The following is a 17,054-nucleotide window of genomic DNA, read 5'->3' as shown; positions in this document are numbered from 1 at the left end:
TCTGTTATGCATATTTCACCACAGCCAGTTTTCCTGCAGTGGTAGGGCAGTGTTAGACCTTGTTCTTTCCATTTATGGCCATTGCACTGTGTCTTTATTTTATGAATTTGTACTGTAATGCATGTTTTGATGATGAAATTGTCTCATGTCAAGGTAGAGAGAAGAAAGTTTTAAAAATCTGGAAAGAACAAGTCATATAAATTGTCCATCATTGTCATCTTCTACCTGAGGACTCCACTTTGAGCTAAATATATGATGGCATCAAGTCTACTATGCATAAGTGGGACATTCAATTTGCAGGAGCAAGCTTTCTCAAAGGCAGAAATATTGAAAATAATGCCAACTATCTATATATCATTTACTGCCTTCCCTTGGGCACCTCAGTCGTACCTGCCATAGGGTATTTTTCTTTGGAGATTCATCTTCATTCTGATCCTCCATTACTGATGTGTTCTAGGAAAAAACAGAAATATTATTTGAATTTTCCTCTGCATGTGTTTAAATTTTGTGGCAATTCCATGCCTGTGCAAACATTTTGAAAAGCACATCCAAAAAAGATAAAACATTTTCCTATCTAACATTACAAGAGATTTCTAGTCACAAGTCTAGATACCATAAATGTTAAGATTTCCAATGAACTAGCGTATGTTCACTGATTCCATTTACAGTAAAGATAATTTCATTTCTGACCCCTCTTCAATTTCCATCAACAGGCTCTCATCTAGACTTTTTAATGATCATCTCAATGGGAAATAAATCCATTAATGAATTAGAATTAAACTCCCTCAGGTGAACAGGAAAATTGCTGAAGTGATTAAACAAGCAGCTTCTGATGTGAAGTCAAAATACATACATCTAGGGTGAAAAAAACAGTCAGTACACCCTCTTATACACGTAATAGGACATAAAAGACCTATCAAGTCATCCAGCCCACTAAGTCAGTGCAGGATTGTTCTCTTCAGACTATTTTGTAGCTGATTGCCATTTACAGTTCTTAATGTCCCAAGAGATTTGGCAGCTGCCATTTCCCTTTACTTCTATTTTCCTTTCAAGAATTCTGATATATTTTTCCCTTCCATCTTTACCAGTATGTATCTCACTTCAAACTGCTCTTTCCCTTTTCACTTTCTCCTGTTTTCTTCCCTTCCATTTTTTTATGGAAAACCTGACATCCGCCTCCCTCAACATCCATGCTCCATTCTCCCCTCGAGCTTTCCTTTTCCCTCAGTTCACACCTTCTTTTCTCCACTACCTGCCCACATTCACTCACTCAATTCTGCCACTAAAACTGAAACAGTCATGCATTCTCTCCACCAATCAAACTCATGAATCCCAACTTACTCAATGCTTCTCCTCATACCTCTGCAATCACTATTCACTGGACTCACCCTACACACCCATTCCCTCTCCTTCCCTTCATCACTCATACCTACAAGAAATTGGCCAATTGATAATGGATTGGCAAAGGGGCTGTCAGGGAAAGCTGTGTATTTTTAAAAAATGAAAATTACAGATATTTATACAGATGTGTATATTTTGATGTTATCCCTCTTTCCTTCTCCTTTATATATCACTTGTTCTGGGGGGAAAAGTAGAATTAAGATGAGTCTTATACCCACTCTTGCTTGTATATTTTATCTTGCTTCCCTGCCCTTTTAGGAGGGTGGGGGGGGCAGGGTGGCTCTCTCCATTATGAGCTCACTCTGATAGAAACTGTACACGCAACTGCTTAGGAGCCACTCCCCCTTCCAGGGTACAAGCTGTGTTCTGAACTCACATTTACCACCCTTCCCTCCTCCTCCACACAGTTTTTGTCATGTGATAATAGTGAATCACAGAAAGCAGCTTTATTTCAAAAGAGGAAGTTTATTAGAAAAATAAAACAGCATTACCCATAAAGCTACACTCACTGACCCCCCTGTTAACTGTAGAGCTTCCCTCTAAAACTTATTTGAGTCCCTCCTGCCTGGCTTCCTGTTACAGAGAAATGGCATATCACTTTGGAAGAATTACATTGTGAAAGTTCTGCACATTGCCAGCAAGAGGAATATGCCTGGAAGAAAAAAAGCAAACTCATCTGCTTATGATGTAAGCAGCAGAGACAAATACAGCAAAAAGTGGAGGAGGAGAGTCCAAATACAGACAAAGGCAGTTCTATTTATATTTGTTTAAAATTTTCATACACTTCTTTGAGGTGACTTATACATATGTTAAGCACAATTACACTTGAAAAAGCTACACACCTTTGCCTCATGTTTTAAAATTATCATCTGGTTGGGATTGTGTTATCTGGTTTTTAAACGCAGCAGCACTGTCACCAATGTAAACACCGCTTTTTATGCGTGATTCTATTTGCTACTGCACAGCCATCCAGAAGGAGCACGAATTAATTGACAACAATTACTGGTACTTTGCCCATTCATACCAATAAGTGATACTGGAAGACTAACAAAATCCCAGTGAGTTGTCAAGGATAACGACACAAAGTCAAAAATATTCATGAAGTGAAAATTCTGCAGGAAGTACAGGTGCAAATGCCTAAGAACTACTAACAATGGAATAAATTAGTTGCACCTGTTTAAAGAAGAGTATAGATCAGGGGTCAGCAACCTTTCAGAAGTGGTGTGCCAAGTCTTCATTTAATCACTCTAATTTAAGGTTTCGCGTGCCAGTAATACATTTTAATGTTTTTAGAAGGTCTCTTTCTATAAGTCTATAATATATAACTAAACCAGGGATCGGCAACCCCATTGGCCTGGAGCGGCAAACCGCGGCCAGTGGGAGCCGCGATCGGCCGAACCTGCGGACGCAGCAGGTAAACAAACCAGCTCGGCCCGCCAGGGGGCTTATACTGAACTTGCCGATTCCTGAACTAAACTATTGTTGTATGTAAAGTAAATAAAGTTTTTTAAATGTTTAAGAAGCTTCATTTAAAATTAAATTAAAATGTAGAGCCCCCCAGACTGGTGGCCAGGACCCAGGCAGTGTGAGTGCCACTGAAAATCAGCTTGCGTGCCACCTTCGGCACGCATGCCATAGGTTGCCTACCCTTGGTATAGATCATCTCCCTTTAAAGGTGAAATATAAATGTAAAAAAAGAATGGTTCGTTTCACATGATAGCATAGTAAAAAAAACTCACTGGTAACAGACCACAAACAACTGAAATGAAAAGGAGGTTGAATGCTCTTTTAATCTGATGACTTGGGGTTGGTGTATTCAGCAGATCAACCCAGGTGAAAGATAAAATGTTGCCACTCCCCTCAAAAAATCCAGCATATTTGAATCAGTCTTGTTTCCCCAAATAATTCAATTCTGAGCTGCCATCCCACCTGGACTTGACTCCCACTACTTTTCTGCTTCTTGCTCCCTCCCCATCTCAACACAAATGGCTGAGAGGTCATTTTTCCTCACTCCCCTTACCACCAAGAAAAATGAGCAGTGACTAAGGGCTTGGCTACACTTGCAGCTGTAGAGCGCTTTGGGTTAAACCAGCCTTTGGAGAGCACACTAGGGAAAGCGCTCCAAGTCTGTCCACACTGACAGCTGCAAACGCACTGGCGTGGCCACATTTGCGGCAGCATTGGGAGCACTGGATTATGGGCAGCTATCCCAGTGTTCAAGTGGCTGCAACGTGCTTTTCAAATGAGGGGGGAGTGTGTTGTTTGTATGTGGGGGGAGAGAGAGTGGGTTTTTGCATTGCTGAGAGTGTGTCAGCACGCTGTCTTGTAAGTTCAGATCCCCCTAGCCCCCCTGCCTCTCTCTCACTCACTCAGTAAACGCCGTTGCAGATAACTCCTCGTTCACACTGGCCCTGAGGCGTCTCAGCCAATACACAGCAGTCGTGCAGGTGGAGTACCAGGAGCGCTCTAGCCAGGGAGTCAGAGCGCTCTACATGCCTTGCCAGTGTGGACGGGGAGTAAGGTAGAGCGCTCTGGGAGGCTTTATTGAGGTATAAAATGCCAGGGTAGCCAAGCCCTAAAAGGCTGCTCTGCTCACTTACTCCTTGTCTTCCATAAAAAAAGGACCAGTAGCTCTACAGCGCCATTTAATCAAGAAATAAAATTAGTATAGTTATAATAAATCTTCTAGACTCTACACTCCCTAGAGCAGAGACTGTCTTGACACCTGTCTCTTGTATAGTGTGGAGCATGCTGTAAGTGATGTCCTTGTAAAGGATCTGCAAATTAAATATACTGCCATCTTCAAAACAATTAGTTTGTAATACAGTCTTAAAGAAAGATAAATCTGTTTCTCTCTCCCTGGCTTTGTATTTTCACTTGGCTAACATTTAGCCTTTCCCCACTTCAATGGCGCACTACCAGTTTGTTTACTTTTCAGCCTATTCACCATAAGAGAGTTTATCTAGGACAAAAGGGTGTATGTGATGGGAATGTTAGTTAACATGTAATAAACTTTAGTAGGGCCCAGGGAGAGTATACTTTTAATATGTGATAGCTGATTACACTGCTCTACAGCCAAAATGCTTCTGAAATAAATGTAGTCAAACTTTACTAATTCTGGGTCACTGAGAACGAAAATGATGCTTAAAATTGTTGATTGGCTCTAGTTTTCAAGATATGCTATTGGGTCAGTATATACGACCCTCGACTTGGGAATGGCGGAGGATAAGTGAGTTATAAAGGGAAGGGATCTCAATTTAAACCAGAAATGACTAAAATACATCTTTGACTGGATCTATGAATAAATCTATGACTGGGTTTGGACAGTACTTGCTTTTTAGGCAAAACAATGAATGATGCAATCTGAAGCTGGTATTGCGTCATACAGGATATGAATTGCATCATGTTATTCCTAGAAGTCATGGATGATGCAATCATAACGAAGCTTACATCACTCCGCTGAACAAATTGCCCTACATCAGCTCTAGAAGTCATACAGTGTCGTGCTCTCTTATTTGTCAGTGTTTGATTTTGCAAAGGGAAACATTTCTGTTTAGCCAAAGTGAGCAGAGATGCCTCGTACTTGTGTGAACAGTGCAGATAACTTCTGCTATGTTTGTGGTGAAGTGACTTTTGCATCACAAAAGCGCAGTAGAACCACTATGGTTAAGAAAGCCTATCACCTTTATTTTGGCTGCAAAATTGGACATCAGGACAAGAGGTGGGCCCCACACATATGCTGCAACACTTGTGCAACAAATCTTCGCCAGTGGTTGAACAGGAAAAGGAAATCTATGCTTTTTGCAGTGCCAATGATTTGGAGAGAGCCAACAGATCATACCAGCAATTGTTACTTCTGCATGGTGCCTCCAGTTGGGAAAGGTGTGTCAAAGAAGAAATGCACAGTCCACTTTTATACAAACATTCCATCAGCTATACGCCCAGTACCCCACGGAGGAGGACTGCTGGTTCCTGATGCACCAGAATCATTCTCACTTGAGTCAGACGAGGAAGAGGATGAAATTTCTGATCCTGAACCATCAATGTCACAGGACCCACATTTTCTCCCATCCTCCTCCTCTGAACCACACATCATAACACAAGGTGAACTGAATGACCTTGTCAGGGATTTGGAACTACCCAAGAGTAAGGCAGAGCTGTTGGGCTCCAGACTACAGCAGTGGAATCTCCTGGCAGGTGATGTTAGGGTTTCCATGTTCCGTGACCGTCAAAAGGATCTTGTCCCATTCTTCTTCATGGAAGGTGATCTTGTAGCCTGCAACAACATCGATGGTGTGATGGCAGCCCTCAACATTGTTCACAATCCAGATGAGTGGAGACTGTTCATTGATTCATCGAAGACGAGTCTTAAAGCTGTTTTACTGCATAATGGCAATGTTTTGCCATCAATTCCAGTTGGTCATGCAGTCCATATGAAGGAAACCTATGACAACATGAAACAACTTTTGAGGTGCATAAACTATGACCAACATCAGTGGCAGCTTTGTGGCGATTTGAAGGTTGTTGCTCTCTTGCTTGGTCTGCAGACTGGATACACAAAGTACTGCTGTTTTCTCTGCGAATGGGATAGTCGTGCAAGAGATTCCCACTACATCAAGAAAGATTGGCCACTCCGACAGTCATTGGAGCCTGGGAGGAAAAGTATTCAGCATCCACCACTTGTTGAATCAAGGAAGATTTTGTTACCACCCTTACACATCAAGCTGGGTCTGATGAAGAACTTTGTCAAGGCCATTGACAAAACACAAGCAGCTTTCAAGTACCTCCGTGGAAAATTTCCAAGGTTAAGTGAAGCTAAGATAAAGGAAGGTGTCTTTGTTAGTCCTCAGATTCGTGAACTTCTTCGAGATGATGCATTTGGCCATGCACTGCGTGGCAAGGAAAAGATGGCATGGAAAGCCTTCCAGTTAGTGGCAATAAATTTTCTCAGAAACAACAAGGCAGACAACTACAGGTTGTTGGTGGAAAACCTCCTCAAGGCATACAAAAGCCTTGGTTGCAACATGTCACTAAAGATAAATTTTTTGCACTCTCATCTAGATTTTTTTCCACCGACCTGCGGAGCAGTGAACGATGAGCACGGCGAGCGATTTCACCAGGACATTGCAACAATGGAGAAACGCTATCAGGGCAAATGGAGCCCATCAATGCTTGCAGACTATTGCTGGACAGTGACAAGAGATGCTCCATTTAATGAATACAAGAGACAAGACAAGAAGCGCCGAGTAGACACTGAATAGGACTAAACTATGTACATAATAGTTTTTTGCCTTTTGTTTCATAATAAATTTTATTTCTATAACCCTTTTGCTGATTTTTAAAATGTTACATAAACAGGACAGGTGAAATATTATCATGTAAAGCAACCATAAACACATGAAAAGACCTAGGTTTACAATTGATGATTAAAACTCTACTATCTACACAATATACATAGACATAAAATGTAAAAACTTAAATATCTTAGAAACAGTAGCCAATCAGTTGTTTTAATTGTCATATTTGAATTCAGCACATCAAAATACATAATAAATAGCACATTTTATCTCTGAAGCAGACGACTTCTCAAAAATTGTAGACCAGTGTTACATGGACATTTCTAGGATCCAACTCAATCAGCTAGTAGGTGTTAAAAATAAACAGTGTGTGGTCTATTAGGATAGAAGTTTAGAATGCACTGGCTAATACGTTATATCCATAGAAGTTTGCTATTGGAATGTGTTAACTAATTGGACTAATAGGCAGTGGTAATGCTACAACTGAGTTCCTTTGGAATCTAGAGAATATCCCAGTATTAATATATGCATAATATTGTCTATGAAACTTTTAGTTAAATTACTAGAATGCGGGTGGAATTGTCACAATAGGGAGTTAAAGCATATACTTACATCCTCCCTCATAATCCTGATCTTCCTTGCCCTGCTCTGACTCCTAGTTTTCCAATCTATCCCTTTAATTCCTATAGTCTTCAATCCTTACAGAAACTTTGTGGAGCCTTGAGATCTCAGATGGATCCCTAGGCCCCTAATGCAGAAACTGCAACAGCATGCAAGTATCCTAGGGCATGTCTTGACTGTTTAGGTTCTGGGCTCCACACAGCTAAGCATTAAGGATCAAACTGTACAAATGGACAAGAGAGACAGGTGAAATGGAAGTGTTATTGAGTTGGAAGGCAAAACTTTGATGTCTCATGGGTGTGCGAACTCCACAGAATATTATATGGAAAGGAAGAGGAGGAACATAAATAATGAGAGAAAAGCACAGGAAACATTGAAATGAACATGCTTTAGAAAATTTTGACAAATTCTATGAAATTTACCATGAACATTTTAAATACTTCCCTTCCCACAAAGCTGACAACCTAAATAGCATTAATAAAAACTTACCAATAAAATCTACAACTCCTAGATAAGTGGCAAGAATTTTGTACAGGTGGGTTAGACCACTGCCCATCAAGCCAGAAATTCCGACTGTGGGAATAGTAGATGCTTCACAAACTGGTGAAATCCCCATAATGCATGTAACCAATTGAACAATGTTTTGAGTATAGGTGGATACAAGAGTCGTCCTCAGCCCCATGCAGCAATTAATTTATGCCCTGAAACATGCAACTGAGTGCCCTTGGTATAACTACAAGAGGATGCCATAAAATTACAAAGTTAACCAACTGGAGTTGTATATAGACGAGAGAGGAAAAAAGGGAAATTATACAGGGAAGGGGAAGAAAACAGAAAAAGGAGAAAGAAAAACCAATGCAGATGAAAAGCACAGTAATGAATTATACTATAAACCTACTATAGCATAAAACTGAATTTTAGTTAAATATAGAACTTTTGGAATGTGCCAGAATTTTAAAGCCAATTCACTTCCCAGGTACATTTGGAAAAATTTCACGTCTGTAACAATGTGATAGGAAATCTTAATACAGGTGGTTTCTGCCATCCCCCTTACAATCAATTGGACTAATACTAACCATGTTGCATAGATTAACAGAAAAAGCAATCATTACACGTAATCAGGATTTCAGAACATCTTCCATTTTCTTTTATATACCCTGGGTATATAAATCATCCCAACCATAATCAATCATTGTTGGTGACAAAAGTAATTATATGAGTAGGCATAACATAAGTACCTATTACATAAGAAAATACTATTTTTCTAGTGTATATTGTACAACATATGTCAAAGTTGCATATAGATTTCCAACCTGTTTTCCCTGAGATTAACACACTAAGACGAATTTTTTTTAAATAATTAGAAATGAAAGTGTTCCAAAATCTTAATTATGTTTAACCATTGCTTTTTCTGTTCAGCTAAACCACATGGTTAGTATTAGTCCAATTTATTGTAAGAGGGATAGCAGAAACCCCTGTATTAAGGGTTCCTGACACTTTATATTACAGACATACTTGTGACATTTTTGAAGAGCTCCACCACCACCAGAACTCTGAAATGTACAGAAAGATACACCTGGGGTAAAGGAAATGCCATTTTGGGCAACGTGCCACACACATTCTATAGCACTGCTGGCGTACCTCACTTCAGCATTTCAGATAGCACTCACTCCATGCAGGACACAGACAAAACAGATCCTAATGTTGCTACACCCCATCAAAATATTCTTTGGCCTGCACTGGAAACCAGAAGACCATGAGTTCTAGGCTCACTTCTTCTGACTAGAGCTAATAATTCTGAACCCTCACAATCCTTTTTGAGGAAGACCTCATACCCCACTGAGAAGTTATGCAAGACAGAACTAGAACCCAGATCTCCAATATGACAGACCCAAATCCAACTCACCTATCCACACTGCCTCTCAAACAACCTCTCTCTCAATCATCAGCTGTGTTGCCTGTAAAATGGGGCTGCTCATGCATAGGCAAATCCACTGTTTTATTTCAAATCATGCTGACACATGATGTGTATGGCAGCTGAACATAATCAAATTTATGCCTTTTCCTTTTTAGACACCTAGCAAGTTTCATACCTGGAAGTTCAGAAATCTCAGAATTAAGGTTGTCCATGAAACCTTAATTCAGCTCCGTTGTGTGTATGCATTATGAAAATCTTTTATTATTTGTTTTTTTCTCCCACCAGACCCCTGCCTCATTCATTATACAAGCCGCACAGGCTCAGCGAATGAATTAGGGTTGTTGGGCGAACCTGGCTACTGTCCGTAGGACACCTGCCTCAAATGGTCTGGAAGTTGGAAGGAGAGAAGAGAATGGGGCAGGAGACTACAAGAAGAGAAAGGATAGTCTTGTGATAAAGGCAGTCAGATGCCATCCAGAAACGATCCTTACCCTGTCAGACTTCTTATGTGATGCTAAGCAAAGACACACAGATCAACATTTTCTCAGGTGGCCATTGTTTCTTCATTTCCTGGTACTCAACTTGACATACCTGGGATCTGATTTTCAGAAGTGCTGGAACTCAACCGTCCCTGTCTCTAAAACAAGGGTAACGATATTGCATTCAGATACTCCAGTGATGAGCACCACAGAAAAGCTCATGAGGAAATTAATAATTGTGTATGTTGCAAGGCTTCAATGGTGTACAATAAAGAGTGCATGGTGTCACAAAAGGGATAAAGTAGATAAATATTGTACAATCACTATATTTCCTAAGCATCGTCCATCCCATGCACAGATGGAGACAGGGGAACCTGTAGACAAAAACCTAGAGTGCAATCATGTAATTAAAGATTATGATAACATACACAAGGGGACAGAACAAAGGTGTTTCAAAACATAATTCTGGCATTTCCTAACTACTGAGTGTGTGACTTTGCAACCTTAACATTCTTTTAACATAGCTTTGTGTATGTAATTACAGATTGTGCTGATAGCAATGCCTAAATTTAAGGTTGCCTACTACTTCCAATCACAAAATCCTGTTTTCAATTGTTCGTAATTTTGCCAAAATAATTGTTCTGGCTAAAAAGTTTTTAAAGTCAGGTGTCTTTGTCTGAAGTTTTATGGGAAGTCTCCAAAAAAATGGTTCAGCTATTTCCTAGAATGAGGTTAGGAAAGAAGATGATTTGCCCATGTTAAAAAAAACACAACAGTTTAAACTGAGTAGCTTTAACACCTCCATGCTTTAGAGCAGGAATCTGAAATTTAGCAGGGGGCCAACCCTAGTGTCCTAGACATGCATTCTGGCGTCATGAAAATCCTCTGAAATTTGGCCGTTATGAGACCCTGAAAAATTGCAGTTTTTAACATGATCAGCAGAGCCTTAGAGGCGCCAAAGATTCCATCTGCACTGAGCATGCTCCATCCCCACAGAGCTCCTACATGCCAACTGGACTGCATATGATTCATCCTCAGATAGTGACTGAGCATGCTCCATCCCTGAGCTACATGGACTGAACACCATTTTCCCTTCAGTTGAACCTCTTGTCTGCCAGGGGCTGCTGCAGTACCAGGCCGGACCAGGCTGAAAGTGGACTCACTGGATTCAGGCAGCATGGAAGAAAGAAGCAGCCTGACTCAAATGCAAAGAGGTGGGCAGGGAGGGATGGTGGAAGGTGCCATGTGTGTGGGGACAAGGGGTAATTTGGGAGACATAAAAAACCCCACTAGCAAAATATCCCATCTCCCTCTAGTGGTTGGTCCCCATAGGCCTGGTCTACACCGGGGGGGGAGGGGGAGAGAGAATCAATCTAAGTTACGCAACTTCAGCTACGTGAATAATGTAGCTGAAGTCGATGTACTTAGATCTACTTTCCGTGGTGTCTTCACCGTGGTAAGTCAACAGCTAATGCTCCCCGTTCGACTCCGCCTGCGCCTCTCGCCCTGGTGAAGTGCCGGAGTCGACAGGAGAGCGCTCGGCAGTTGATTTATTGTGTCTAGACTAGACACGATAAATCGACCCCCGCTGGATCGATCGCTGCCCATCGATCCAGCCAGTAACGTAGACAAGCCCATAGTGGATAAGAGCTAGTACTGCTACCAGTAACTCCATTGGCCCGAGGTCTGGGCTGTCAATTTAAAGATCCCAACCAGGTGTGACCCATATGAGAGTCAATATGGTTCCAGAAAACGGGATTTTTTTTTTCAATTTACTGTTTTTTTAAAAATGAAGAAATTACATTTAAACCATTGTGTTAAAAGAGCAGTAAGATTACAATGTTAGTGCAAAGGATGGACACAGGACTGTGTACTGTATTGGGCTGTTGCCTGTAGGAATCCTGCGTCATTTGCTGCAGAAGTTAGAAGGTGTAATGTGAACAGGGCAGGGGAAATGCTGGAAAAGAAAGGATAGTCTTCTGGTTAAGGCAGTTTAATTCTACCCCAAGAACTGGATTGAAACCCTGCCTCTGCCACAGCACTTCTGTAAGATGCTGGAAAAGTTACCAATAAAACCTTTTACAGGTTCTAATTTAACCTTAGTCTCTGTGCCTCAGGTCTCCATCTGTAAAATGGGGATTATCCCACCTTACTTCAAAGGCCACCTTACTTCTGGCATTTCTTAACTTCTGAGCACTTGACTTCAACTTTAATGTTGGCTTTTTCTAGGAAAGAACACAACAGCAAAATAATTTTTTTCAAGCCAGAGATGCAGAGCCTATCACTACAGTTCTGCATATTCATAGCTTCTGCTGTTGTTGCTTTAAGTATAGGAGAAATGGTTCAAATAACCTAGTGGACTGACAGTTGTGCAAACCACCAACAGTAGGCTGGTTCAAATAATCATTTAGAAGACACTAAATATCTATGCCGGATGAAAAGTTTATTTCTACAAAATGTTTTGCATTTATAAATTCACTCACCGATTTAGTATGGTCTTTTATCTTTCAGTAAAAAAACAAAATCAAGCTCTTTAGGAGTGTTTGCTGAGTAACCCCAACTCATCTAAGATCACAGAAATGAACTCCCATCAGGCACAGGAAAATAGGCCCACAAGGCCCTAGACATTTGTTTTTTAGATGACTAAAGCACAAGTCTTAATTCAAGTGTATGAAAACAAGGGAAGAGGAAATGTCCTTTTTTTGTGTGTGTGTGTTTGTTTTGTTACTATACTTCCTTAAGCCACCGCCACTGCCTGAGGAAGCTAAATTTGCATAGCACTCACTGCTTTGGATGGGTCCCATTCAGCAAAACACACATCTAAGCTACTGGGCAAAAGAAAGCTCTTGGAACTCCTACCAGTTGTTCCTAGACCGTGCTTGGTAAAGACTCCAATTTTTATATATAACTGCATTTAGGTGTCTGAAATTAGAAGCTCCACCTCCAGCCTATTCCCCTTTGATTGCTGGAAGGGAGAACAAACATTCTGTTCCCCACCTACTCCCAGCCCAGAGCATCCTGCAAAAGTGAGAGGAGGCTCCTTCTGTACTTTTCTCCAACCTCAATTTTTGGGTATTCCTCCCCAATAAAAACTCCTGTGCTTACCGCCTCTGGCACTCATTTTCCCCAGGCAACAGCAGAGTGAAATTGACCGGAATATCATCAGTTTAATTGTTTCTAAGCTTCTGAACAACAGCAGTGAATGTTGACAAGACTGATCAGTTTTTACTCAGCTGCAGCTAGACAACTAATGAAAGAGCTGCACTAACTCAACCTGAATGAGAATCAACCCATGAAGACAAACCAGTAAGTGGGAGATTCTTAGAATGGTATACTGTCCAGGGAAGCTAATTCCAATTAGAGTTAAAGCGTCAACTTTGTAATTTCTCTCTCCAGACCAAACCAGAAAAGTTATTCTACAGAAAGCTAGTTAAGTACCCCCCACACCCCCAATGCAATGAAAATTGTACTAAAAATATGTCAAAGTCCTTCCATGGCTTTTTGTTTTAATGTATTGAAAGGGGGGGAAAAAACCCGTGGATGGATTCAAACAACCTTGAAAATTAATAAATGTAAGTCTGTTTCAAAAGCAGTGGCCAGAACTTGCTAATTTGCTAAGCAGGGTTCAGGCATGACATCCTGATAGGAACACAGATGTTACATGATCATGAATGGGAGACAGTCTTGCAACTGTGAGGGAGGTGTCCATGAGACATTAGTAAGATGCACTATAAAAAGTTGAAGAACCACTAGTTTTACACTACACAAGGAGATATTAAATCAACTCACTTTTCTTACAACAAATAATGTTTAGAGTAATTGCCCGCATCAAAGTCCACAGATGCCACTGTGCAGAGAAATGCTACTATTGCAGGTTTCAGAGTAGCAGCTGTGTTAGTCTGTATCCGCAAAAAGAACAGGACTACTTGTGGCACCTTAGGCCTGGTCTACACTAGGCTTTTATGTCGAATTTGGCGCCGTTACATCGAATTAACTCTGCACCCGTCCACACCACGAAGCTATTTAGTTCGATATAGAGCTCTCTTAAATTCGACTTCTGTACTCCTCCCCAACGAGAGGAGTAGCGCTAAATTCGAAATGGCCATATCGAATTAGGCTAGGTGTGGATGGAAATCGACGGTAATAGCTCCGGGAGCTATCCCACAGTGCACCACTCTGTTGACGCTCTGGACAGCAGTCCGAGCTCGGATGCTCTGACCAGCCACACAGGAAAAGCCCCGGGAAAATTTGAATTCCCTTTCCTGTCTGGGCAGTTTGAATCTCATTTCCTGTTTGGACATCGTGGCGAGCTCAGCAGCACTGGCAACGATGCAGAGCTCTCCAGCAGAGATGGCCGTGCAATCGCAGACTAGAAAGAGGGCCCCAGCATGGACTGATCGGGAAGTCTTGGATCTCATCGCTGTGTGGGGAGATGAGTCCGTGCTTTCAGAGCTGCGCTCCAAAAGAAGGAATGCAAAGATCTACGAGAAGATCTCTAAAGCCATGGCAGAGAGAGGATACAGCCGGGATGCAACGCAGTGCCGCGTGAAAATCAAGGAGCTGAGACAAGGCTACCAAAAAACCAAAGAGGCAAACGGACGCTCCGGATCCCAGACCCACACATCCCGTTTCTACCAGGCACTGCATTCCATCCTAGGTGCGGCCGCCACCACTACCCCACCCGTGACCATGGACTCTGAGGATGGGATATTGTCCGCGGCCGGTTCCTCGTCGGACATGTTAGCGGACGGGGAAGATGAGGAAGGAGATGAGGAGGACGAGGCAGTAGACAGCGCTTGCACCGCTGATTTCCCCGACAGCCAAGAGCTCTTCATCACCCTTACCGAGATCCCCTACCAACCGTCCCCAGCCGTTACCCCGGACACAGAATCAGGGGAAAGATCAAGCAGTAAGTGCTTTAAACATCTAAACTTTTATTTTTAACAGAACTGGAATATTTATAATATTAACAATGGGTTTTTCATGATTTCTTTGCCTTAAAATTTTTATTCCCAACTATTTAAAAAAAATCTAACAATGTCCGGTTTTTCATGATTATGCTGCCCAAGACGCTCCACTCTTTAGTCCCTGCCAGTGCAGCTACACCAAAATCCGGTCTATATGTCCGGGGATAGAGACGAAATCCTCATGTGAGATCTCAACATACGTCTCCTGCAGGTAATGTTCAAGCCTGGTCATCAGGTTCCTGGGGAGAGCGATTTTATTGGGTCCTCCATGGTACGAGACATTTCCTCGCCAGGAGACAATCAAATACTCAGGGATCATTGCACGGCAAAGCATGGCGGCATACGGCCCTGGTTTTTGCATGCTTTCCCTAAGCATGCGTTCCTTCTCGCTGTCCGAGATCCTCATCAGGGTGATGTCGCTCATGATGCCCTGCTTTGAATTAGGGAGGGGAATGTTAGTATTGGGACTGCTTTACAGCGACGCGGTGGAGGCGGGAGAGGGGCAGCATACAGGGATCTTTCCCTGGGAGAGCCGCGAGGGGGTGGGACAGGGGCAGAGTTCATGCTTGCCGGATTGCTGGCAGCAGAGACTGGCTTTGCTTTCAATGTGAAAGGAGGCCAGTGCTACTATTAAAGTTTTAAGCAGCCACAAGTCTACGGCTTACCATGTTTGCCTGCTACACAAGTTGAGGTGTCCTGCCCCGCTTCTCAGATCGCCACTGCAAGACCCCAGGCACTGAAGGCGAAGTCCGAAAATTTGACCTTGTCCTGAGTGCGCATGTGAGAGGTGCAGTGCATGGTCTTGTTCACAGAGAAAGACTAAGTTCTTTGTTCACAACTTCATTTATCTGTCTCAGGAATTCACTCCCTTTTTCCCATTCCCACAGACACATCTGCGACTGTCTCCCAACCCAGCCTGGCATCACACTCACAGAGGCTAGCGCAGATTAGGCGGAGGAAGAAGAAGATGCGTGAGGACATGTTCTCAGAACTAATGTCCTGCACCCGAGCACAGGCAGCCCAGCAGACACAGTGGAGGGAGAACTTGTCCGAAATGCACCGAGCAATCATGGAACGGGAGGAGAGGTGGCGTCAGGAAGACCAACAGGCGACTCAAACGCTGCTTGGACTAATGAGGGAGCAAACGGACACGCTCCGGCGCCTTGTTGATGTTCTGCAAGACCGGAGGCAGGAGGACAGAGCCCCGCTGCAGTCTCTCTCTAACCGCCCTCCCCCGCCACCAAGTCCCACACCCCCCTCAACCAAAGTCCAAAGAAGGAGGGGCGGCAAGGGCCGTTAAAACTTTCAGTCAACCAGTGCAGACTGCTCTAGCACTGTTGGGCTCTCATTCCCCAAAATTTGAGAAGTCCTTTCCTACCCACCTCACACAAGCCCCCGTCCAAGTTTCACCACCCCTCGTTTCATGTGTGGTTCATAATAAAATATTCGTTTCTGTTAATTACTGTTTCCATGATTTTCTTTTGGAGGAGAGTCTGTCTGAAGGGGGGGAAGGGGCTTGGTAATTGGACAGGACAGTCACCTTTAGCAGGGTACAGAGGCGGGGGCAGGTCCAGCATCAGGACACATACACAGTGCAGTCACTACTTGCCCTGCTCAGTCTGGGAGGTGGTTTTCATGTTCTGTGGGGGGGGGGGGAGCGCAGTTACAGATCTTATGCAGCGGTCCTTATCCTGGATCACAGAGCCACGCAGCAGGGGATCTGTAACCCTCCTCCCCCTGCCAGAAAGTCACATATCCGACACATACACGCAGTCCCGCCCAGGAGTGCTGGCAGGCTCCATTGAGACAACCAGTCCACCAGTGCGGAGCCTGTCATTCCGGGAGTTTAGAAGCATCATTTGCATAACAACACTAAACCCGCCCCCCGCCACAGTCTGCGTCCCCGGTTTAAAACATTCCCGCGAAAACAGTAATAAAGACAACGGTGTTCATTAACAACAAAACAGAACAGATTTTATTTTTTGGGAAGGGGGCGAAGGGGGTATGTAGCTGGAGAGGATAGTCAACATAAACTGGGTAAAGAAACGGGGGCAGGTTCAGCTTCTCTTTAAACAAAGTTAATAGTCACAGGTTACCCTGCTCACTGAGGAACCTAGCTTTCAAAGCCTCCCGGATGCACAGCGCGTCCCGCTGGGATCTTCTAATCGCCCGGCTGTCTGGCTGTGCGTAATCAGAAGCCAGGCTATTTGCCTCAACCTCCCACCCCGCCATAAAGGTCTCCCCCTTGCTCTCACAGAGATTGTGGAGCACACAGCAAGCTGCAATAACAATGGGGATATTGGTTTCGCTGAGATCACAGTGAGTCAGTAAGCTTCTCCATCTCCCCTTGAGACGGCCAAAAGCACACTCC

At 43.0% G+C, this 17,054-nt stretch overlaps 1 protein-coding gene across 1 annotated transcript in view; it reads right to left on the bottom strand.

The window, feature by feature from the left end:
* The window catches only part of FBXW11 (F-box and WD repeat domain containing 11), a 138,989-nt gene that overhangs the window by 70,403 nt on the left and 51,532 nt on the right, over window positions 1-17,054 (bottom strand). Inside the window, exon 2 of the mRNA XM_029913751.1 lies at window positions 391-453. Within this exon, the coding sequence (XP_029769611.1) occupies window positions 391-453 (63 nt within the window). The remainder of the gene's footprint in view (window positions 1-390; window positions 454-17,054) is intronic.

Source organism: Terrapene carolina, unplaced genomic scaffold (genome assembly GCF_002925995.2).
Source record: "Terrapene carolina triunguis isolate 2854851 unplaced genomic scaffold, T_m_triunguis-2.0 Scaffold838, whole genome shotgun sequence".
Lineage (NCBI taxonomy): Eukaryota > Metazoa > Chordata > Testudines > Emydidae > Terrapene > Terrapene triunguis.
The sequence above is the reverse complement of the archived record's forward strand: the minus strand, read 5'-3'. Positions and strand labels throughout refer to the sequence as shown.